The sequence below is a fragment of the Stegostoma tigrinum genome, chromosome 14 (assembly GCF_030684315.1).
Source record: "Stegostoma tigrinum isolate sSteTig4 chromosome 14, sSteTig4.hap1, whole genome shotgun sequence".
Lineage (NCBI taxonomy): Eukaryota > Metazoa > Chordata > Chondrichthyes > Orectolobiformes > Stegostomatidae > Stegostoma > Stegostoma tigrinum.
This window is the reverse complement of record NC_081367.1, coordinates 78,533,643-78,557,635: the sequence shown is the minus strand read 5'-3', so window position 1 is coordinate 78,557,635 and position 23,993 is coordinate 78,533,643. Positions and strand designations below refer to the sequence as shown.

General features: G+C 41.3%; 1 protein-coding gene across 9 annotated transcripts in view; it reads right to left on the bottom strand.

The window, feature by feature from the left end:
• The window catches only part of mecom (MDS1 and EVI1 complex locus), a 992,273-nt gene that overhangs the window by 78,763 nt on the left and 889,517 nt on the right, over positions 1 to 23,993 (bottom strand). For 5 of the 9 annotated variants that reach the window (XM_059651242.1, XM_059651246.1, XM_059651244.1 and 2 more), the window contains 2 exons: positions 16,881 to 18,243; positions 15,449 to 15,539 (listed from right to left, as the gene is read on the bottom strand). In XM_059651242.1, coding sequence (XP_059507225.1) covers positions 15,449 to 15,539; positions 16,881 to 18,243 — 1,454 coding nt within the window. The remainder of the gene's footprint in view (positions 1 to 15,448; positions 15,540 to 16,880; positions 18,244 to 23,993) is intronic. The other 4 variants (XM_059651243.1, XM_059651247.1, XM_059651245.1 and 1 more) reach the window with 1 other exon arrangement.

Genomic DNA, 23,993 nt, shown 5'->3' with positions numbered 1-23,993 from the left:
AAGACACAAATTATTCATTTAGTATCTCTCCCATCTCCTGGGGTTCAACACAAGAATGACCTCCTTGAACTTTAAGCAGCCCAACCCTCTTTTTAGTTACTCTCTTGCTCTTTATGTATTCATAGAATCTCTTTGGATTATCTTTATCCTTGTCTGCCAATGCCGTCTCACATCCCCTCTTTTCCTTCCTGATTTCTCCCTTAAGAATGTCCCTATACTCTTTATGTTGATTAAGAGATTGAATTAAACCAAGTTGTCTGTATCTAAAAAAAGGTTCTCTTTTATTCTTGACTAGAACCTCAGTATCTTTGTTCATCTTTATTCCAGCCTCCCACTTGTCAGATGTCCTTTTACCTACAACGAGTCTATTGCAATCAACTTCTGAAAGTTCTTGTCTCATATCACTAAAATTTGCCTTACTCCAATTAAAATCTTTAACTTTTCTTGAAGACCTTTCCTTTTCCATAATCATTTTGAAACTAATAGAATTATGAGCACGAGGCCCAAAGTGTTCCCACACTTTTACTTCAGTGTCCTGCCCTGCCTTATTGCCCAAAAGGTCTAGTTTTGCTCCTCTCTAGTAGGAGCACCCACATATTGATAAAGAAAATTTTCTTGAGCACATTTTACAAATTCTTGACCATCGAAACTTTTAACACTATGGTAGTCTAGGTCATTGTTTGGAAAATTTAAAATCCCCCATTACAACAACCTTATTATGCATACATATGTCTGAGATTTCCCTACATGTTTTGTTTGTCAATTTCTCACTTACTATTGAGGTCCTGTAGTAAAATCCCATCAAAATGAGCTTTCCATTTTGATTAGTAATTTCTCCCCATATATGTTCACTGTATGATTTTTCAGAAATACCTTCCCTGGTTGCAGTGGTAATACATTCTTTAATCAAAAATGCCACCCACCACGCTCCCTCCGCACCACCCCCCCACCCCCCACACACATCTTCTCTTGCCTCCTTCCAATAGCATCTAAAACCAGGAACGTTGAGCTGCCAATCTTGTCCATCTCTCAGCCAAGTTTCTGTAATAGCAATAACATTCCAATCCAACATTCTTAAACATGCCCTGAGTCCATTAGTCTTACATGTACAACTCCTTGCAATAAAATAAATGCAGTTTAGTTCTTCAGAGTTACTACATACTCTGACTCTCTTGTCTTTCTTTTCTAATTGACATGCTCTCCTCACACTCAGAATCTCCCCCAGCAATCCTTCCATCTACACTGCTACTTAGAATTCCTCCACTTGCCTTCTCTATCAGTATAAACTCTCCCTTAATAGAATGAGCAAATCTCCCTGCTAAGATATTGGAAGGGTCTGGGGCCAAAACGTCACCCTTTGTGCTCCTGAGATGCTGCTTTGCCTGCTGTGTCCATCCAGCTCCACACTTTGTTATCTAAGATATTGGACCCTTTTCAGCTTAGGTTAGATCCATTGGTTTTGAACAGGTCTTTTCCGTCCCATAAGGTATCCCAATCGTCAAAAAACCTGAATCCCTAAACAATACGCCAGCTCTTCAGCCATTGGTTCATCTCTTTTAACCTTTTGTTCCTTCCCTTTTTTGAGCTTGGCATTGGGAATAAACTAGAAATTACTACTTTTACGATTTTATAAGTTAATCTTCCACCTAGCCTCTTAAATTCACTCTGTACTGTTGTAATCTTTTCCCTAAAAATGTCATTTCTACCAACGTGCACAATAATTTCTGGCTTTTCAATCTCACCTTTAACAATTTGCTTGAAAAGTTTAGAAACATCCTTAATACTAACAACAGGAAAGCAACAAACCATCCTAAATTTACACTCACTGCCACAGAATCGCCAATCCATGCCCCTGACAGGACAATCCCCTATAACAATAATTCAATTAAATCTTGTCAAACGCTGCCTTAGTGAAGAATTGTTCCAAGTGTCTAATAACTGACTTGACCCTTCCATTTTCCTTGGACAGACTATTCCCTTCAACTGTTCCAAAAACCGAATATCTATGTCATACAGGAATTGCCACTGGAGATTTTCGAACTACTCATCTTTTCTGATAGTCACCCATCTATCTGACTGATCCTGCTGGGTATAACTTCTCTAAATCTAATAGCCATCTCACTCTGTACCTTTTATATATGACCTTAATAACATTAAGCCTGAAAAAAAGTTTCAATAACACCTTTATATCTTAAATAAATTTCCTTTCATTATCTACAGAAAATAATGTTAAAATGAAAATAATTAAATTATAAATATATCAAGCAAATAAAAATTAAACAAAATCAATGTCTTCACTGATTAACTGAATTAAAACCACTCCTCTTCAATAAATTCTTCGAAAGAAAATAAAATCTTCCCTAGAGCTGACCACGTATAGGACACTCCAGAGCGAAAACACAACGCCTTATTTAAAACAAAGCTGTTCGGTTTGTCTTAAACAAAAACCTTCACAATGTCAAAAAACACTCTCTAAAACACACAGATTTTTATAATTTCTGAATTAAGAATAAAGAGATCTCAGCTGTATAGTCTCGGCCCTTAAAAAAACTGTTCCAAAAAAATGTCAGTTTGAAAAACAAATCACGATTTTGTGTTTGGTTTTTTTGTAATGTTAATAAAACTAACTGGAAATAAAGTCTTATTTGTAAACTATAATGACAGTAATAACTGTAAAGCTATTTTAAAAAACTACAATAAATCTTTAACTATGCCAGGAGCAGCTGTAAGATCCACTCTGCTGTATTTTTGACAATTTCAATTTTTAACTGTCATCCTGAGATCTCCTGATCATGTGGGGGTGAACTTTCTGTTTGAAGTGCTGCAGTTTGTGGCTGAAACTGATTCCCCCGATGGATCAGTTACTGCTACCACTTTTTAAAATGAATTTTTATTCAAATCTTCAGATGGCACATCCATCTTGAGGCTCACTCTCTTTAACTTGCTTACATCAACAGCTCACATTTGATGAAAGGGCTGGGCAGCTTCCTATTGGCTGACCAGACTTGGAAGCCCATCTCGGTCCTTAATCAAGGTGGTACTCCCAGAGATGGCACATAATTGACTGCCTTCTCAAAAATGCCTTCTGAGTCTTGCTGCAGCTTCTATTGAGAGAGCAGACTTTGTGGGTTTCTGGCCTGTAAAGGAAAATTCAACAGCATTTGCCATTCCTTGGAAAAATGAATGTCCAAGGAAAATAAAAAAAATCAGATGAATCAATTGTTTGTAATTATAGTTAAGGATCTTTGAGTAATTGGCCCAGTGACATAATGATACAATTGTAGTGCCTCAGGACATTTGAACTCAGATGAATGCAGTTTCCCTGTTTACAACCTGAACCCAGACTAATACAAGTAAGATTTTCATCTTGCTTTCTGTGAAAATGAAATTCAGGTGGTTACGATAACTGGCACTGTTCAACACTACTTCTATGCCAGGCCATGCAAGCTGAAAATCTACCCCACTTTTCGATGAGCTTTAACAACAATGTCAGCACCATAAACCTGCATCTACTTTATCCCCAGTAGCTCCAAAAATGATACATAGGTTAAATTGAGAGACCAGTCTGAATGTTACCTACAGGGTAATCACGTGTGACTGCTCACTGATATCTCAAGATCAAAGGAGGTCAAAGTACATGAGCAGTATCAGGCACAAACCTGTCACTTCAATATTATTAGTAAGAAACAAAGTGAAGTAGTAAACCGCTTTATATTCTATGAATGTCTTTGTCGAGTAATTCTGGGACGTTGAAATGTGGGCTTTGAGAGACAAACTATCACCATTTTTCAGAAAAACTTTTAATCAAAAACATTCTACACATTTAATATTAATAATATTAAAGTTTCCATTTTGACCTGCTTCAAAACTTTACAATTTGGGTATCTCAACTTTTCACGTTCTTTCATATTTAAGATTACATGATACAAATTTTTCACTTGTCAGGAAGGAGACTGGAAATTCAATTGACGTTAAAGTAAAGTATATCTTTATTAGAATTGGAAGATTAAATATCTAGCTTTTTGCATTAAAAAAATTCTAAAATGAATTGCTGCTGAGATTAGCACTTCAACATGAGTTAGTGTTATGCTGTGTTACTGAGACTCATTCCTATATAGCAAGACTACAGGAAAATACTTTGATATAAAATACATAATATCACAGAAACATGTCAAATCCTGATGGGAATGGCCAGGCTAGATGTGTGAAGAATATTCCCAATGCTGGGGAAGTCCAGAACTCAGGGTCACAGTGTAAGAATAAGGGGTAAGCCATTCAGGACTGAGCTGGGGAAGAATTTCCTCACTCAGAGTTGTGAACTTGTGGAATTCTCTCCCACAGGAAGTTGTTAGGGCAAGTTTGTTGGATATATTCAAGGAAGAGCTGGATATGGCCCTTGCAGCTCAAGGGGTCAAGAAGTATGCAGAGAAAAGAGAATTGGGATACTCAGATTGCATGCTCAGCCATGATCAAACTGAATGGTCGTGCAGGCTCGAATGGCTGAATAGCCTATTCCTGTTTGTATTGTCTATGTTTCTACATTAATACTAATACATGGAATATTACCACATCTAATAGGTCGTGTACTTTATTAAAAAGGTAGGCAATTAGAAATAGAGCAGAGTTAGGCTATGCAGTCCCTTGTCCGTGCTTTGTCATTCAATAGAATTATGGCTGATTCAATTCTGTCATAACATCTGTTTTTTTTTGCTCCTCACAAGCCCCAGCTCCCTTATAGATCAAAAATCTGTCAATCTCAGATTTGAAAATACTCAATGAGCTAGCCTCCAGAGCTGCCTGGTGTGAGGAATTCTGAACAGCAACTACCCTCAGCGGGAAGAAATTCCTCCTTGTCTCCAAGTTAATTAAAACTGCATCACCGGTTTCGGGTTTTTAAAAAAATCATCTGTGGGACATGGAAATCACAGGCTGACCGAGATTTATTTCTTGTCCCTAGTTGCCCTTCAGAAAGTGATCCTGAGGTGCCACCTTGAAACGCAGCAGTCCACATGCTGCAGGTTGATTTGCAATGTCACGGGGTGGCGGGGATGGAGTTTCAGGATATTGTCTTGCCATCAGTGAAGGAGTGGCAATAGATTTCCAAGTGAGGATGTAAGTGACATTTTTCCGTTCCTTCACACGATGAGGGCATCACTGGATAGGCCAGCATTTATTGCCCATCCATAATTGCCAGGAGAGCAGTTTAAGAGTCAACCACATTGCTGTGGGTCTGGAGACTTACTTTGGCAGAGCAGGTAAGGATGGCAATTTCCTCGAGGGTAACGTAGAGGTGGTGGTGTTTCCAGGTATCTGCTGCCCTTGTCCTCTTAGAGAGGAGTGGTCAGGGGCTTGGAAGGTTGTACCTAAATATCTTTGGTGAATTTCTGCAGTGCATATTGCAGACAGTGCACGCTGCTGCGACTGAGCATTGGTGTTGGAAGGCGTAGGTGTTTGTGGATGTGGTGCCAATCAAGTGGGCTGCTTTGTCCTGTATGGTGACAAACTTCCTGAGTGTTGTTGGAGATGCACTCATCCAGGCAAGTGGGGAGTATTCCATCCCACTCCTGACTTGTGACTTGTGGATGGTGAACAGGCTTTGCAAAGTAAAACAGCAAGCTCTTGTTGCCACTGTGTTAATGTGGTGAGTCTAGTTGAGCTTCTGGTCAATAACAAACCCAAGGATGTTGATGGTGGGGTGTTCAATGATGGTAACACCATTGAATGTCAAGAGGCTGTGGTCAGATTGTTTCTTATTAGAGGTGGTCATTGCTTGGCATTTGTGAGGCGTGAATGTTACCTTCCAGTTGTCAGTTGGATATTGTCCAGATAATGACATATTTGAACATGGACTGCTTCAGTATCTGCAGAATCACAAATGGTGCTGAACATTGTGCAATCATTGGCGAACATCCCCACTTCTGACCTTAGGATGGAGGGAAGGTCATTGATGAAGCAGCTGAAGATGGTTGAGCCTCGGACAGTACCCTGAGGAACTCCTGCAGAAATGTCCTACAGCTGTCACGATGTACCTCTAACAATCACGACTGTCTTCTTATGTGTCAGGTATGACTCTAACCACTGGAGAATTTGCCCCCGATACCAATTCATTCTAGTTTTGCTCGGGCTCCTAGATGCCACACTCGGTTGAATGCAGCCTTGATATCAAGGGCTGTCATACTCCCTTCACCTCTGGAATTCAGCACTTTTGTCCATATTTGAATCAATGCTGGAATGAGGACAGATGTTGGGTGGCCCTGATATCACTGAACAGGTTATTGCTGAGCAGGTGTCAATTCATACCACTGTTGATGAGACCGTTCATCACTTTACTGACAACTGAGAGTCAACTCATGGGGCGGTAACTGGCTGGGATAGTTTACTCCTGCTTTTTGTGTCCAGAACATGCCTGGGCAATTGTCCAGTAGATGCCAATGTTGGAACTGTGTTGGAATATGTTGGCTAGGGGAGTGGCAAGGGTTCGGGAGCACAAGTCTTCAGTACTATTGACAACAAGGTGTAGAACTGGATGAACACTTTTCTCAAGAAGGGTCTAGGCCCGAAACATCACATTCCTGCTCGTGTGGCACTGCTTGGCCTGCTGTGTTCATCCAGCTCTACACCATGTTATCTCAGATTCTCCAGCATCTGCAGTTCCCACTATCTCTCTTCAGTACTATCATTGGGTGTTGTCAGGGCTCATAGCCTTTGTACTATTTACTGTCTCATATGGTTTCTTGATATCACATGGAGTGAATGGAATTTGCTGGAGCCTGTCATCTCTGATGCTAGAGACCGTTGGTGGAGGCAGAGCCGGATCATCCACTCTGTCAAGTGAAGTCACGTGGTATCGGGGCGAGTTGGCAAGATGGATGTAGAATGGGTTAGTCATAAGAGATAGAGGGTAGTGGTGGAAGCATTTCAGAATGGAAGGTTCTGACCAGTGATGTCCCACAGGGATCAGTCCAGGAACCTCTACGGTTTCTGATCTACATAAACAAATTGGAGGAAAACATGTCTGTACTCATCAGTAAGTTTGTGGGTGATACAAAATTGGTGGAGTTGCGGATAGCGAGGAGTTTTGTCAGAGGATACAGCAGAACATAGATCAGTTGGGGACATGGGTAGAAAAATGGCAGATGGAGTTTAATCCAGACAAATGTGAGGTTTGATTAGATTAGATTCCCTACAGTGTGGAAACTGGCCCTTCGGCCCAACAAATCCACATCGCCCTTTGGAGCATCCCACCCAGAACCATCCCCCTATAACCCACACACCCCTGAACACTACGGACAATTTTGCATGGCCAATCCACCTAGCCTGCACATCTTTGGACTGTGCAAGGAAACTGGAGCACCCAGAGGAAACCCATGCAGACATGGGGAGAATGTGCCAACTCCACACAGACAGTTGCCCAAGGCTGGAATCGAACCCAGGTCCCTGGTGCTGTGAGGCTGCAGTGCTAACCACTGAACCCCTGTGCTGCCCATGATGCATGCTGGAAGCTGAAGTAGACATGTAAATTATACGGTGAATGGCAGAAGCCTTAAGAGTATTGTTATGCAGAGGGATGTAGGTGTGCAGGTCAACAGATCACTGAAGGTGGCAGCGTAGGTAGATAAAGTAGTAAAAAAGGCCTACGGCATGCTTGCCTTCATTGGGAGGGACACTGAGTATAACAGTAGGTAGGTTATGTTGCAGTTTTGTAGAACTGTAGTGAGGCCACACTTGGAATATTGAGTACAGTTTTGGTCACCCCACTGCCAGAACGATGTGTAAGTTTTGGAGAGGGTACAGAAAAGGTTTACCAGGATGTTCAGTGATAATGGGAACTGCAGATTCTGGAGAATCCAAGATAATTAAGTGTGAAGCTGGATGAACACAGCAGGTCAAGCAGCATCTTAGGAGCACAAAAGCTGACATTTCGGGCCTAGATCAGAAAATATTCCTAATTCCTTCGCCTCCTCCTGCTCCCAGGATGAGGCATTCCACTCCCACACATCCCAGATGTCCTTGTTCTTCAAGGGCCGCGACATTCCCCACTGCATCCCCCCCCGCGCCCCCCCCAGCAGTGGTCAAGAACGCCCTCGACCATGTCTCACGCATTTCCCGCACCTCATCCCTCACACCCCACCCTCGCAATAACCGCCCCAAGAAAATCCCCCCTAGTTCTCACATACCACCCTAGCAACCTCCAGATACAACGCATCATCCTCCCAGACTTCCACCATCTACAATCTGACCCCACCAGCAAAGATATTTTTCCCACCGGACGCTTGTCTGCCTTCTTCAGAGACCACTCTCTCTGTGACTCCCTTGTCCGCTCCAACTCCCCTCCAACCCCACCACCCCCGGCACCTTCCCTTGCAACCGCAGGAAGTGCTACACCTGCCCCACACCTCCTCCCTCACCCCCATCCCAAGCCCCAAGATGACTTTCCACATCAAGCAGATGTTCACCTGCACATCTGCCAACATGGTATACTGCAGCCGTTGTACATGGTGTGGCTTCCTCTACATTGGGGAAACCGAGCGGGAGACCGCTTTGCAGAACACCTCCGCATGGCTCACAATAAACAACTGCACCTCCCAGTCGTGAACCATTTTAACTCCCCCTCCCATTCCTCAGATGACATGTCCATCATGGGCCTCCTGCAGTGCCATTATGATGCCACCTGTAGGTTGCAGGAACAACAACTCATATTCCCCTTCTTCTCTCTAATGAAAACAGCCTCAAGTCCCTCAAGTCCCTCAGCCTTTCCTCGTAAGACCTTCCCTCCATACCAGGCAACATCCGAATAAATCTCCTCGGCACCCTTTCCAAAGCTTCCACATCCTTCTTATAATGTGGTGACCAGAACTGTACACAATACTCCAAGTGCGGCCGCACCAGAGTTTTGTACAGCATCACCATAACCTCTTGGTTCCGGAACTCGATCCCTCTATTAATCAAAGGTAAAACACTGTATGCCTTCTTAACAGCCCTGTCAACCTTGGTGGCAACTTTCAAGGATCTGTGTACATGGACACCGAGATCTCTCTGCTCATCTAAACTACCAAGAATCTTACCATTAGCCCAGTACTTTGCCTTCCGGTTACTCCTACCAAAGTGCATCACCTCACACTTGTCTGCATTAAACTCCATTTGCCACCTCTCAGCCGAGCTCTGCAGCTTATCTATGTCTCTCTGCAACCTACAGCATCCTTCGTCACTATCCACAACTCCACTGACCTCAGTGTCGTCTGCAAATTTACTAACCCATCCTTCTACACCCTCATCCAGGTCATTTATGAAAATGACAAACAGCAGTGGACCCAACACTGACCCTTGCAGTACACCACTAGTAACTGGACTCCAGAATGAACATTTCCCATCAACTACCACCCTCTGTCTTCTCTCAGCAAGCCAATTTCTGATCCAAACTGCTATATCTCCCACAATCCCATTCCTCCACATTTTGTACAATAGCCTACTGTGGGGAACCTTATCGAACGCCTTGTTGAAATCCATATACACCACATCAACCGGTTTACTCTCATCTACCTGTCTGGTCACCTTCTCAAAGAACTCAATAAGGTTTGTGAGGCATGACCTTCCCTTCACAAAACCTAATCAATTTATTCTTTTCTAGATCATTATAAATCCTATCCCTTATAACCTTTTCCAACACTTTACCAACAACTGAGGTAAGGCTCACTGGTCTATAATTACCAGGGTTGTCTCTACTCCCCTTCTTGAACAGGGGAACCACATTTGCTATCCTCCAGTCATCTGGCACTATTCCTGTAGACAATGACGAGCTTCTGGTGGGACAGGACACAGCTAGGGATGTTGATGACGGTACCTGCAACATTGTCTGTAAGGTATGATTCTGTGAGTATGACTATGTCAGGCTGTTGCTTGGCTCGTCTATGAGACAGCTCTCCCAATTTTTGCACTAGCACCCTGATGTTGGTGAGGAGGACTTTGCAGGGTCGACAGGGCTACTTCTGCCGTTGTCTTTTTTGATGCCAACTGGTCTGTCCAGTTTCAATTCACTGTTGAGGCTTCTTACTGATTGAAACAATTGAGTGGCTTGCGAGGCAATTTCAGAGGGCGGTTGAGATGCAACCGCATTGTTGTGGGTCTGGAGTTACATATAGGTCAGACTGGATGTGGATGGCAGATTTTCAAAGAACAAAGAAAATAAGAGCACAGGAACAGGCCCTTCAGCCTTCCAGGTCTGCACTGATCAAGATCCTCTGTCTAAGCCTATCATCTATTTTCTAAGGGTCTACATCCCTTTGCTCCCTGCCCGTCCACGTACCTGTCCAGATATATCTTAAAAGACGCTAACATGTCTGCGTCTACTACCTTCACTGGCAACGCGTTCTAGGCACCCACCACCCTCTGCGTTAAGAACTTTCCACGCATATCTCCCATAAACTTTCCTCCTCTCACTTTGAACTCATCACCCCTAATAATTGAGTCCCCCACTCTGGGGAAAAAGCTTCTTGCTATCCACCTTGTCTATACCCCTCATGATTTTGTAGACCTCAATCAGGTCTCCCCGCTCAATCTCCATCTTTCTAATGAAAATAATCCTGATCTACTCAACCTCTCTTCATAGCTAGTGCCTTTCGTACTAGGCAACATCCTGGTGAACCTCCTCTGCACACTCTCCAATGCATTCACATCCTTTTGGTAATGTGCTGACCAGAACTGTACACAGTGCTCTAAATGTGGCCGAAACAAAGTGTTATACAACTATAACATGACCTGCCAACTCTTGTACTCAACACCCCGTCTGATGGAGGAAAGCATGCCGTATACCTTCTTGACCACCCTATTAACCTGCGTTGCCACCTTCAGGGAATAATGGACCTGAACACCCAAATCTCTTTGTACATCAATATTCCCCAGGACTTTTCCATTTACTGTATAGTTCGCCCTTGAATTAGATCTTCCAAAATGCATCACCTCACATTTGCCCAAATTGAACTTCATCTGCCATTTATCTGCCCAACTCTCCAATCTATCTATATTCTGCTGTAATCTCTGACAGTCCCCTTCACTATCTGCTACTCCACCAATCTTAGTGTCATCTGCAAACTTGCTGATCAGACCACCTACACCTTCCTCCAAATCATTTACATATATCACAAACAACAGTGGTCCCAGCACAGATCCCTGTGGAACACTACTGGTCACAGGTCTCCAATTTGAGAAACTCCCTTCTACTAATACTCTCTGTCTCCTGTTGCCTAGCCAGTTTTTTCTCCATCTAGCTTGCACACCCTGGACCCCATGTGACTTCACTTTCTCCATCAGCCTAACATGGGGAACATTATCAAACGCCTTACTGAAGTCCATGTATGAAATCTATGGCCTTTCCCTCATCAATCAACTTTGTCACGTCTTCAAAGAATTCTATTAAGTTGGTAAGACATGACCTTCCCTGCACAAAACCATGTTGCCTATCACTGATAAGCCCACTTTCTTCCAAATGGGAATAGATCCTATCCCTCAGTATCTTCTCCAGTAGCTTCCCTACCACTGATGTCAGGCTCACCGGTCGATAATTACCTGGATTATCCTTGCTACCCTTCTTAAACAAGGGGACAACATTAGTAAATCTCTAGTCCTCTGTGACCTCACCCGTGTTTAAGGATGCTGCAAAGATATCTGTTAAGGCCCCGGCTATTTCCTCTCTCACTTCCCTCATTAACCTGGGATAGATCCCATCCGGACCTGGGGACTTGTCCAACTTAATGCCTTTTAGGATACCCAACACTTCCTCTTTCCTTACGTCAACTTGACCTGGAGTAAGCAAACGTCTATCCCTAACCTCAACATCCGTCATGTCCCTCTCCTTGGTGAATACCGATGCAAAGTACTCATTAAGAATGTCACCCAGTTTTTCTCTGACTCAACGCATAACTTTCCTTCTCTGTCCTTAAGTGGCCCAATCCTTTCTCTAGTTACCCTCTTGCTCTTTATATATGAATAAAAGATTTTGGGATTTTCCTGAACCATGTTTGCTAACAATATCTCGTCTCCCCTCTTAGCCCTCTTAATTCCTTGTTTCAGATTCACCCTGCATTCCAGATATTCTTCCAGAACTTCATCTGTGTTCAGTCGCTTAGACCTTTCCTCCCTGAACGCACACCAGTGAACCCCCAGTTTGGTTTTTCCAACAATCAGCAATGGTTTCATGGTTATTAGTTGATTCTTAATTTAAGATTTTTTGCATTCAATTCAAATTCCACCATCTGCTGTGATATGATTCAAACCTCAGTGCCCCAGAACATCCGCTGAGCTTATGAATTAATAGTTTAGCAATAATATTCACTAGGCCATCACCTCCTCTATTGCCACAAAGGCAGACATGCTCTGAGTATCTTCCCTGACAAGCTCCCTCGGAATTTTGCATGTCCTAATGTGTAACACCTTCTGGTATTAGTATTATGAAAGCACTGAAGTGAAGCCTCAGTTATGTGTTGGGACCCTGAAAAATTCCAGACATGTGCATAGAAGTTATTATTGACTGAGAAGTTCAAACTTCTGATAGGCTGATGTGTACTCTCCAGGACACTATATCAAAGTCTCTTATAGTAATCTCAAATTAAGTATGCACAAGTAGAGTTATAGAGTCATACAGATGGAAACAGTCCCCTCAGTCCAACTCGTCCAAGCTGACCAGGCATCCCAATCTGTCCTTGTCCCATTTCCCTGTGTTTGGCCTATATCCCTCTCAACCTTTCCTTTTCATATACTCATCCAGATGCCTTTTAAATGTTGTAACTGTACTAGCCTCCACCACTTCCTCTGGCAACTTGTTCCATACATAGATCACCCTCTGTCGGTAAATGTTACCCTTCAGGTCCTTTTTAAATTTTTCCTCTCTCACTTTAAACATATGATTTTATAAACATCTGTAAGATCACCCCTCTGCCTCCAAAGCTCCCAGGTAAAAAGCCCCAGGCTATTCAGCATCTCCCTACAATTTAAACTCTCCAGTCCTGGCGACATCCTTGTAAATCTTTACAGCACCCTTTCAAGTTTAACGACATCTTTCCTCTGGAAGGGCACCCAGAATTGTATGCAGTACTCTGAAAGTGGCCTCGCCAATGCCCTGTACAGCAACAACATGACCTCCCAACTGCTATCATCAGTGTTCTGACCAATGAAAGTAAGAGTGCCATGTGCCTTCTTCACCATCCTGACTACTTGCAATGCCATTTTCATGGAACTATGCACCCGCTCCCCTCAGTCCTTTTGTTTGGCAACACTCGTCAGGGCCCTGTATAGATCCTGCCCTGCTTTGCAAGTCAAGCCACCACAACAACTGATCTCCCATCCACCTGTACAACAAAGTGTGGAGCTGGATGAGCACAAAAGCAGACAGATGAAGGGTCTAAGACCAAAACATCAGCTTTTGTGCTCCTAAGATGCTGCTTGGCCTGCTGTATACATCCAGCCCCACACTTTGTTACCTCAGATTCTCCAGCATCTGCAGTTCCCATTATCTCTCTCCCATTCACCTGTAATTGGCTACACATTCCAACCTAAGAAGATAGACCCTGGCTGAATTACCTACCTCCTTCTGGCCCAATCCAATGTGATTGCCACGCCAACCCAGATTCCCCTGCCTTAACTCATTCAAGTACACACAAACTCACTCACTCACCCACCCACTGAACGGCTTAAGAGCTTTAAAATATGTCCCTGAATTGAGCAGCTGAGGTTGTAAAAAGAGGGGAGTGTCTCCTGCACAAGCTTCCACCTGGATCACTACTGAAATTGCACAAAAATGTAAACAGTCGATGATTCTTGAGACAGAGCATTTCTGGTGATTGGGAGACTTGATTCAATAAAATCACCTCTGTTCTTCTAAACTCCACTGAATATGGGCCAGACCTGCTCATTTTTTCTTCATAAGACACAAGTCCTTTGTCACAATGTCCTGGATAAGTCCCAGGCTAAGGCTTGAGCACACAGAGTTATGCAGTGCTGAGGGGTGGCTGCACTGCACTGCACTGTTGGGCATGCATTGTTTGGATGAGACGTTAAAGTGAGCCCTCACTGCTTGCTTGAGTGAATATAATAGATCCTAAGAATCATGAACGATATTTATCCTTCAGTGGGCAATGCAAAAGATGATCGCTCATGTTACTGTTCATAAGAGTTTGTTGTGTGCGAGTTGGTTATTGTATGTTCTACATCACAGTAATGGATACATTTTAAAACTTCTTCATTGGCTGCAAAGCTTTTTTAAGATATAATACGGTTGTGAAGGGTGCTATATAAATGCAAGATTTTCCTGCAGGGTTCAACCTGGTGAACATTTTCTGAACTATTTCCAATTCAAGTATGTAATAAGGTGACCAAAACTGTTCACAGTGTACTAGGTGCAGTCTTGCCTAAGCCTTATAGAATGTCACAAGACCTCCCAATGTTGAAACTCTAATTCTTTGCAATGAAGGCCATATTCCATTTAATTTCCTAATTATGTACTGTGTTGGCACGCTAACATTTTGTGTTTCATGATCCCTCTTTACTCGAGATTCTACAGCCTCTCTTCAATTAAATATTTGACTTTTCGATTCTACTTACTAAAGTAGGTAGTCTCACAGTTTTCACACACTATTCTCAAACTGCCAAATGCTTACCCACTCATTGGGCATTGATTTAAGGCAAGGGGCAGAAAGTTTAGTGGAGATGAAAGGAAAACCTTTTTAACCCAGAAGGTGATGACAATCTGAAACTCACTGCATATAAGGGTGGAGAGGTAGACACCCTCAGCACATTTAATAAGAATTTAGATGTGAACTTGCGATGCCAAGGCAGGCAAGGGTACTTGCCTAGTGCTGGTAAATGAGATTAGAATAATGAAATAGTTGTTTTTGACCATTGTTGATGTGATGGGCTGAAAGGCCTTCTTCTGGGCTGTAGATCTCTGTGACTATATGACACTCAATCAACTGATGTCTGTTTACAGACTGTGCTCTCCTCATACTTTTCCCCATTAACAAATTTGGCGACAACAACTCACATCCTTCTTTTCAAGTCACATAATAAATAATAACAAGCTGTTCACTAAATCTAATCCTTTCACAAACATGTATTAATACACTGTGTGACTGAGTTTCAAAATATCTCTTAATAATAAACAGTAACACAGTGTGCTCCTGGGTTTGTACATCTATATATAAAACACAATAACATAACCGCGCAATTGGACCATAATAGTCCTCACATATCAGAAAAAATAATGCTAAAGGATACTTGCTAACTCTGACTTACAATGTACGCCAATACACTGTGCTGTAGAAGGACAATATTCTTAGATATGTGCAATAAATACAAATACTTAACATTATCAAAACATAACAATCCTGAAGCATTAGTTTGAAATAACATTGGCTCTGTTTCACAAATGTTAATGCAATTAAAAAGCAAGTTGATTTACCTGTGGATGGAATAAAAAACCAGGAGCAGGTTTCATGTACTTCTCCTTTAGTGCTTCAACTGGGTCAGAAAGTTTCCTTTTTTCCACTCTACTTTGACAAAATTATTTACAAAATTGACAAAATTAATCTCAGTCATTGAAAACATTTTGAAAAACCTATACAAAGGGCAGTATATTAATCAGTTTATTGCCTGAGCCAAAGCAATTATTAATAGACAAGTCCAAAGTTTGATGCAAGCAAACTTCTAAAAATATGACTTTCGGCCTCGTCAATTTTTTATGCCCATGATTCTCTAGACAGTGATCTCAGCTGGACTCTGGAGCAAATGGAAGAACCGGCCACATGGAGGAGGTAAGGAGAAGCCCATTGGATATTCTATTTCATTGGGAATCTATTAGTTAGTGCAATGTTACATTGGGAGATGCAGGGAAATAGGTTTGCTGCCTTTCCGTATAGTGGGATGCTTTCAGTACATGAGACTATAAAAACAGCAACAAGATGTAATATTTTAAAATAAGAAAGAAGAAATTTTTAACAATTGTTGTCAAACTAATTATAAACCAGTTAAGTTGAACATGAAGCTATAAGCAAAAGGAATGCAAGTTAGGATAGTTTAACTGAACTGTAAAATATGATCCTGTAGGGCTGATATAATGAATGTTATTCCGTTAAATAATGACAATATAACTTGGAATTTATTTCATAAAAAATCCTCTGTTAAATGGAGCCCTTCTGAACTGGAATAAAGCAGTAGCTGAGTGGTTAGCACTCCTGCCTCACAAGTACCAGGGACCCTGATCTGATCCATAGCCTTGGGTGTCTAAATTTGTGTGTAATTGTATAATCATATCATTCAAATGGTGTGGAAGCAGGCCATTTGGCTTACTGAGTCCATACTGACCATGGAGTTTACATGTTCTCCCTGTGTCTGTGTGGATTTCTACCAGGTGCTCCGGTTTTCTCCTACAGTCCAAAGATGTGCAAGTTAGGTGGACTGGCCATGCTAAATCACCCATAGTGTCCTGGGATGTGTAAGCTAGGTGGGTTAGCCATTGGGAAATGTGGAGTTGTGGGGGGAGAGTGGATTTGGTAGTGGGTCTGAGTAGGATATTCTTCAGAAGGTCAGTACTGACGTGGTGGGTGAATGGCCTCTTTAAGCACTGTGTGGCTTATACGATTCTAAGTTTAACTTGGATATGCCAGCCAGTGAGAAGGAAGTGTGATGCTTCTAATGTCAAACAGGGAGAGCCAGCAGAGCTGCTAAAGATGTGGTTTGAATGGTTATTGAAAATTACAACATTGCATTCAAAATGAAAATTGAATCAGTGGAATTACTCTGCTTAATATTACTTTGAGAATGCTTGTCAGTTTTCCACATGTTCATTTACATTTTCAGTAAATTATTAAAACAAATGCAACATACTGCCTTACCTGTAAATGGGGTCCATGAAGAAAGGGGTTGGCTTGGCATGCTGCAGGGAATGGTCTGAGCTTTTAGCTTGCCCAACACTAGAATCCCTCCTCTCCCCAAACACGTGGTTTTTCCGTGGTTCGGCCTGCATGCCTCCACAAGCTCGGCTTCTGCTGCTCATGCTTAAATCCAGCGGTTGCTCTTCACTGGCACAGTGGGAGACCATTGGCTTTAAAGTCACTGCTGGCATTGGTTTCTCTTCCTTGCGCTTGGTGGTGAGGTCAAATGGTGACTCGGAATTTCCACTCTTTAGCTTCTTCAGCTCCCTTGGTGATTGTGGTTCTACTTTTAAAGGTACAGCAACATTTAAGTCTCTATCTGGGAATGGATACATTGGTTGAGAAAACGCAGGGAAAAATTGAAATGGAAACATAGAAGGGTACGGCAGTGGCCCTACTTTTTTATCTTGCATGCTAACAAGTCCAGTAGAACCAAAATATTTCTCTGCAATAGAAGCAATAGCTTTTATTGAATCATTTACAGCTCCTGTAACAGCAATTTGTTCATCAAGTGGAGGGGAAAAAAGTGAGTGGTTGGAAAATTCTTTCTTATTGTTGTTGACAGGGGCTGCTTCCTGAGGGCTACAGATTTTGTCACTTGCACTTTGACCGTTTTCTTTATTTTTTTCTTTGTCACTTTCAATGTCACTTTCCAGGTCAGATCCAGATGTTGTCTCCAGGTCACTGCCACTGGGTGTGCTTACATCATCAAGATCACTACTTTCTGAATGATCGCTGGTTTTACCTTGTGGCTTCTCTTCAGATGACTTGTCAGATGGAACTTCAACTAGTTGCACCTCATCTGAGGATGACTGTCGATTTACTGTTTTCAAAAGGTCTGGTGTGCTCGGGAGCATCTGAGATGACGTCAGCAATTGGCTTGGGTTTTTGGTGTTCTGCTCTATGCCTGGTAGACCCTTCGCTGGTGAGCTAGCAGGTATCAATTGTGGTCTGTGGTAAAGACCTGAAGGAAACAAACCTGGAAAGCTGAATGGAAAGCCAGGTGCTGCTGGAAATGTTAATCCAGCTGGGTGCCTATTTGCACCAAAATAGTCAGCAAGACCAGGATTACTATGATTCATGTTAACCAGACTGGACTTGTCCAGAGCTGTAGCATTTGCAAGAGTGATGCCTTGACCAAATAATCCCCCTGTAGTGAAATGGTTCTTGCCTTCGCAGAATCTTCTATGCTTGTTTAATGAGGAGGTTGTGCTGAACATTTGACCACAGTCCTTGCACTTGATTTGTGTTCTGCAGTCGGCATGCATCCTTTTATGGCGACACAGGTTAGAAAACTGTGTGTATGATTTGCGACAAACTTCACCTGCGAATGGAAAGTGGAAACATGTCAACTATGAAGCAATATATTAACAAGGACCTGTACATTTGGAATTGTGACATATATATGAATAATTTACACACTTCAAAGAGTATACTGTGGAACAAAAACAAAGTTGCTGGAAAAGCTCAGCAGGTCTGGCAGCATCTGTGGAGGAGGAAACAGAATTAACGTTTTGAGTCCGATGACCGTTGCTCAGAACTGTGTAAGACTGATATGTAGGCAAGTTAATTCAATGTGTAAATAGAACCCTACAATGTTATGATTATAAAGTTGTTAGGCAAAATGAAAATTCAATTTGAAAAATAACAAATTATAATTTAACCACAATTGTGCTGCATGGAGTCTTTTTCTATTGAAAGCAACGACACAATTAAAAATCTCAGGTTTACTTCATTTATTTTGTAGATCTCTTAATGTAATATTCCGTGCCAGAGGAGGATGGATGTTTTTGATTCCAAGCCCATCACCAATGCCAAAGGTTTGGGAGAATCCATCTAACCCAGAGATCTTTGGACTGTGGAAGAAAACCCAGAGGAAAACCATACAGACTCAGGCAGAACATGCAAGCTCCACACAGTCACCCAAGGGTGAAATCAAACCTGGGTCTCTGGTGCCGTGAGGCAGAAGTGCTAACAACTGAGCCACTGTGCTGCCACAAGGTGACATATTTTCCTCTGTACATTTGGCGAGTTTGTAGCTAATTGGAATGATGATTATTGTGCTTAAATCCAAATTCAGTTATGTAAGAAGCTCCATTTTTTGAATGGATCCAGATTTTTATTTTAAGAAAGAATCCTGGAGCCTTTGGTGGTACCATGGGATCTGCAATAGTTAATAGTGAATTGTTGCTGTATTCATACTCATCACTTGTACATCAAAGAAGGAAAACAATGGGCATTGAATGCTCAGAATCACTTGTCAACAACTATTTTTCAACATTTATAAAAGACTGACAGACTATCACAATGCAATGATCCAGTTGCTATTTTAAGCAGGAAAGAAGGAAGCTGAATTGAATGTATCCCATCCTGCACTCTTGGTTCCCATGGACCAACAATCACGTCCTCAATTTCCCCTCTTACTGTTCCTCATGGTAGCCTTCTTGCATTTGAGTGTTTCTGTAATCTCATTCACATTAAATACGGAGGATAAATAGAATGCACTGAAGGGTTTTATAGATGCCATTGGTCTGGAGGGAACTGATAGCATTTTTATTGAAAATCTATAAAAAGCTACTAGCTCGTTGGTGATGACCATAACAAACAATTAACAAACGTAATACAAAATAATTAAACATATATCTTTGCCTTTCAACTCAAACCACATACTCATCTAAACAACTAAAACAAACTGAATAAAGGTCTCAGAAAACCTAAGCAGCTCCTGGAAAGCTGATATAATGATATGTAAAAATACAGCAATAAACATAAACTAAACAGGCTTATAAATACTTATTAAAATTAAACTAAGAACTGTGGATGCTGAAGACCTAATCAAAAAACAGAAATTACTGGAGAAACTCAGCAGAGAGGTTTCTCCTGATGAAGAGTCACTGGACTTCAAACGTTTCATTGTTTCTCTTTCTACGGATGCTGTCGGACCTGCTAGGTTTCTCAAGCAATTTCTGTTTTTGCATATAATACTTGAGTTGCTTATCTTTTAAGATAGGCAATAAAACCTAAACTGTGCAAAAGGGCAGTTTTTGGATGCCAAATTTGGTAAATTTAGGAATTAGTGAATTTAGAAATTATTCAGGAGGAGGGATGAGGAGTTGAGTGGTCTGGATGTGTGGATGTGATATAGATGTAAAGGTGACTGGGAACAATTACATTACCCCAAAGAAATTTGATAAAGACTTAACTCAGCACATTTTTCGAGTATTTTATTGTTAATTGTAATTTTTACTTCTCAATCCAAATAAAATTTCACCTGAAAGATTCCAAGTTATCGTAAACGTGAAATTGAAAGGCATCACAGTTCATACAAATTTGCATATGTTGCAATTACTTTTCTTTTAATTTTAACCTCAAGTGCATCATGCCATTTATGAATTGGAGTTTATAAAATGCTTACAATATGGCCCTAATTGGCAAGATAGTCTATGTTCGCAGGCTAATACCAGTTCACTATTCTTGTTCTGGATCACACAGCTGCCCAAGGCTGTTGAAAGGAGGAGGGTCTGGGACAAAGAAGGAATAATAACTGAACTAATTTTAAGTTGTTAATTTGTATCTAACCTGCAACAGGGATGACAGGAAATTAGAACAATCCAAACAATTTCTATGGCTCAACTCTGATGAATGATCACATCTAAATATTAACCTGCGCTTTATTTCTGGCGTTGATCAGCATGAAATGCAGCTTCAAACAGTACAATTACATTCCTGCATGTCAGTGTTCATCTGCTCATGATTTTTACCCATTTGAGATGTCACTTTGGGAAATGATGAGCATCATCAAAAAAGCTGAGCATCAAAAAATTGTCAACCCATTGACTGCAAGGGAAATGGAAATGTGGGAGAACTGCCTATGCGCTATTTTGGCACTCAGGCACAAAGTAAACATTCCCATTAAAACCAGAAATAATGTAGGTTGATGAATGTAGAAACTGAAAATCTTGGTGTTTATGTTATGAAATCATTAAGCAAAAATTCTGGAAAGTGCTATGGGTGAAAGCTGAAGTTCAGATGATATTACTCTGCTTCATTAAAGGAAGCATTAACCTATTTAAAGTGAATTAATTATTGCTGCTGTGAAAGCAGCAGGTAAAGGAATGATACTGAAATAAATTGTGTTTGTCCATTATTATTGGCAGCAATAATCTTTAGGCCAAAACAATCTTTGGCCCTTTTGAAAAGATTTATTTTCTTGTACTGCAAAGTATTGCAAACTGCATTGCTAAAAAAAAACTATGGTGTATATCAAAGTGGACCAGACTGACACACACCAATAAAGATTTTGCTTTCTAACTATTGATTTGAAGCAAGGTATTGGTGGTCTGATTAGCAAGTTTGCAGATGACATGAAGATTGGTGGAGTAGCGGATAGTGAAGAGGACTGTCAGAAATTATAGCTGAATATAGATAGATTGGAGAGTTGGGCAGATAAATGACAGATGGAGTTCAATCCGGGCAAATGCGGGGTGATGCATTTTGGAAGATCAAATTCAAGAGCGAACTATACAGTAAACGGAAAAGTCCTGGTGCAAATTAACGTACAGAGAGATCTGGGTGTTCAGGTCCATTTTTCCCTGAAAGTTACAGTGCAGATCAGTAGAGTGCTCAGGAAGGTATACGGCATGCTTTCCTTTATCGGATGGGGCATTGAGTACAAGAGTTGGCAGGTCATGTTACAGTTGTACAAGACTTTGGTTCGGCCACATTTGGAGTACTGTGTACAGTTCTGGTCGCCACATTACCAGAACGATGTGGATACTTTTGAGACGGTGCAGAGGAGGTTCACCAGGATGTTGCCTGGTCTGGAGGGTGCTAACTATGAAGAGAGGTTGAGAAGATTAGGATTATTTTCATTAGAAAGATGGAGATTGAGGGGGGACCTGATTGAGGTCTACAAAATCATGAGGGGTATAAACAGGGTGGATAGCAAGAAGCTTTTTCCCAGAGTGGGGGACTCAATTACTAGGGGTCATAGTTCAAAGGGAGAGGAGGAACGTTCATGGGAGATATGCGTGGAAAATTCTTAATACAGAGGGTGGTGGGTGACTGGAACGCGTTGCCAGTGGAGGTGGTAGATGCAGACTTGATAGTGTCTTTTAAGATGCATCTGGACAGGTACATGGATGGGCAGGGAGCAAAGGGATACAGGCCTTTAGAAAATAGATGACGGAGGATCTCGATCAGCGCAGACTTGGAGGGCCGAAGGGCCTGTTCCTGTTCTGTCATTTTCTTTGTTCTTTATTGGTTAAGGCAGTAACTTCCTAGGATGTTAACAGCTTTCATGTAGAAACTACAGACTCTTTTCCTCATTACTGCATTGCAACTAAAGAACTAACATTTTTAAAATGGTAGGTATTGTGACCCATATACAAACATGTCAACATTCTTCGTCAATAATCACTAGTACATAGTTTTTAAAACAAAAGAAAATCAACTTTCTTTCCATTTTCTCTTGAAACTCGGGCAATTCTATCAGTACAGTGACAAAATTACTCACGTAAAGCCAGCACAATCAGGCACATTCTTTTTTTTTAACCAGACTCAAGAAAGTAAATTTTAACTAGAGGAAGTACTGAAGAATCATAATAAAGCCTATTCGATATCCAAGACCCTAACTTAGTGGTGTGTTTATTACATTGATACAACCTTAAGTACGATGTTCAAAAACCAATAGTTGATCATAAAAAGGTCATGCCTCAAGCTTTTCATACAATCATCAGAGATAGTGAGTAAAATTTGACTGAATGGTTTTGAAAGCTCTACTCGCTCCACCCTGTCTGATGGGTCTAACAGTCTCCATTACCCTGCCTCTGGGCTTATTGTTTCTGTCAGCCTTCAAACTTTTTGATTGCTTGATATTTCCAACCCACAATATTCATTAATTTTAGAAAATACACAAGGTAAGACACTGATCATCAGCTTAAAACTGATGCTGATGCTTGGCATCGTCAATTAAACTAATTACATAAAAAAGCTTTGGTCAGATGAGATGCAACAGTCTTTTCCTGTTACATACATTCTTATGTTCCCATGGACTCAATCATGGATATTCTAGAATATTTTTAAGATTTAAAAATTAGCATTACTGGACTCTTAGTATTTAGCCCTTATCCAAATCAGTCACAGGTTCATTTAATGTTTTGAGAAAAGCGTAGATAGATTTTCAGCTCAGTTCTTGATCATAAAACTTATGTTGCCAATCATCCACCAGTTATTAAAACTCCCAAATTTAATGTTGATCAATTTACGGAAAATAACAATTGTTTATTTTCTATAACTGGCACAATGGCCGGCAATGCTTTTGTTCTTGATTTTACAGAGAAAACACAATCAATGACATGTCACACAATTAGTCACCATCATCGTATTATGGCCATTTACTTCGTGCATTCATTATTAATGTTTCCCAGTGTATATCCCTTGAGGCATGAAGGTAGATTTTCAACTTCTGATTTACGGCAGTATCCATGATTTCTGGCTTGGGAGAGAAGCTTTCTCTCTCACTTTCTCCATAAAAGATTGGTAACAATCTAGGCCATAGTCACTGCTGTCTTGTTAAACATGGCAGTCAATTATTGCTCAGCGACTCTTCATACGTAGGAGTGAAATTAACACTAAATTTTGACAAAGACGGTGGTAGGAGTATTTTTGAGCAGGGCATAAGGAAGGATGCTGCTGCTCTTTTCTGAGTAGTGCCACAGGATTCTTTATGCCCACGGCTGAAAGAAGGCCAGACTGATGCTTGTGATATACCTTTGGCACTGGTCTCCAGTCACACTACCCTCTGTGTTCGATCACCAAGCCAATTTTGGATTCATCTTGCCAAGTTACCCTGGATTCCATGAACTTTTATTTTCTTTATCAGTTTTCCATGCAGGGCCTTGCTGCAACACACATCAACTACATCAACTGCCCTCCCCTTATCCAAACACTTGGTGATCTCCTCATGAAATTCAAACAGATTTATTTGCATGACCTCCCTCTGTCAAAGCCATGCTGACTACCCTCGACCAAACCTTGCCTTGCGAAGTTGAGATTAATTTTCTCAGAATGTTC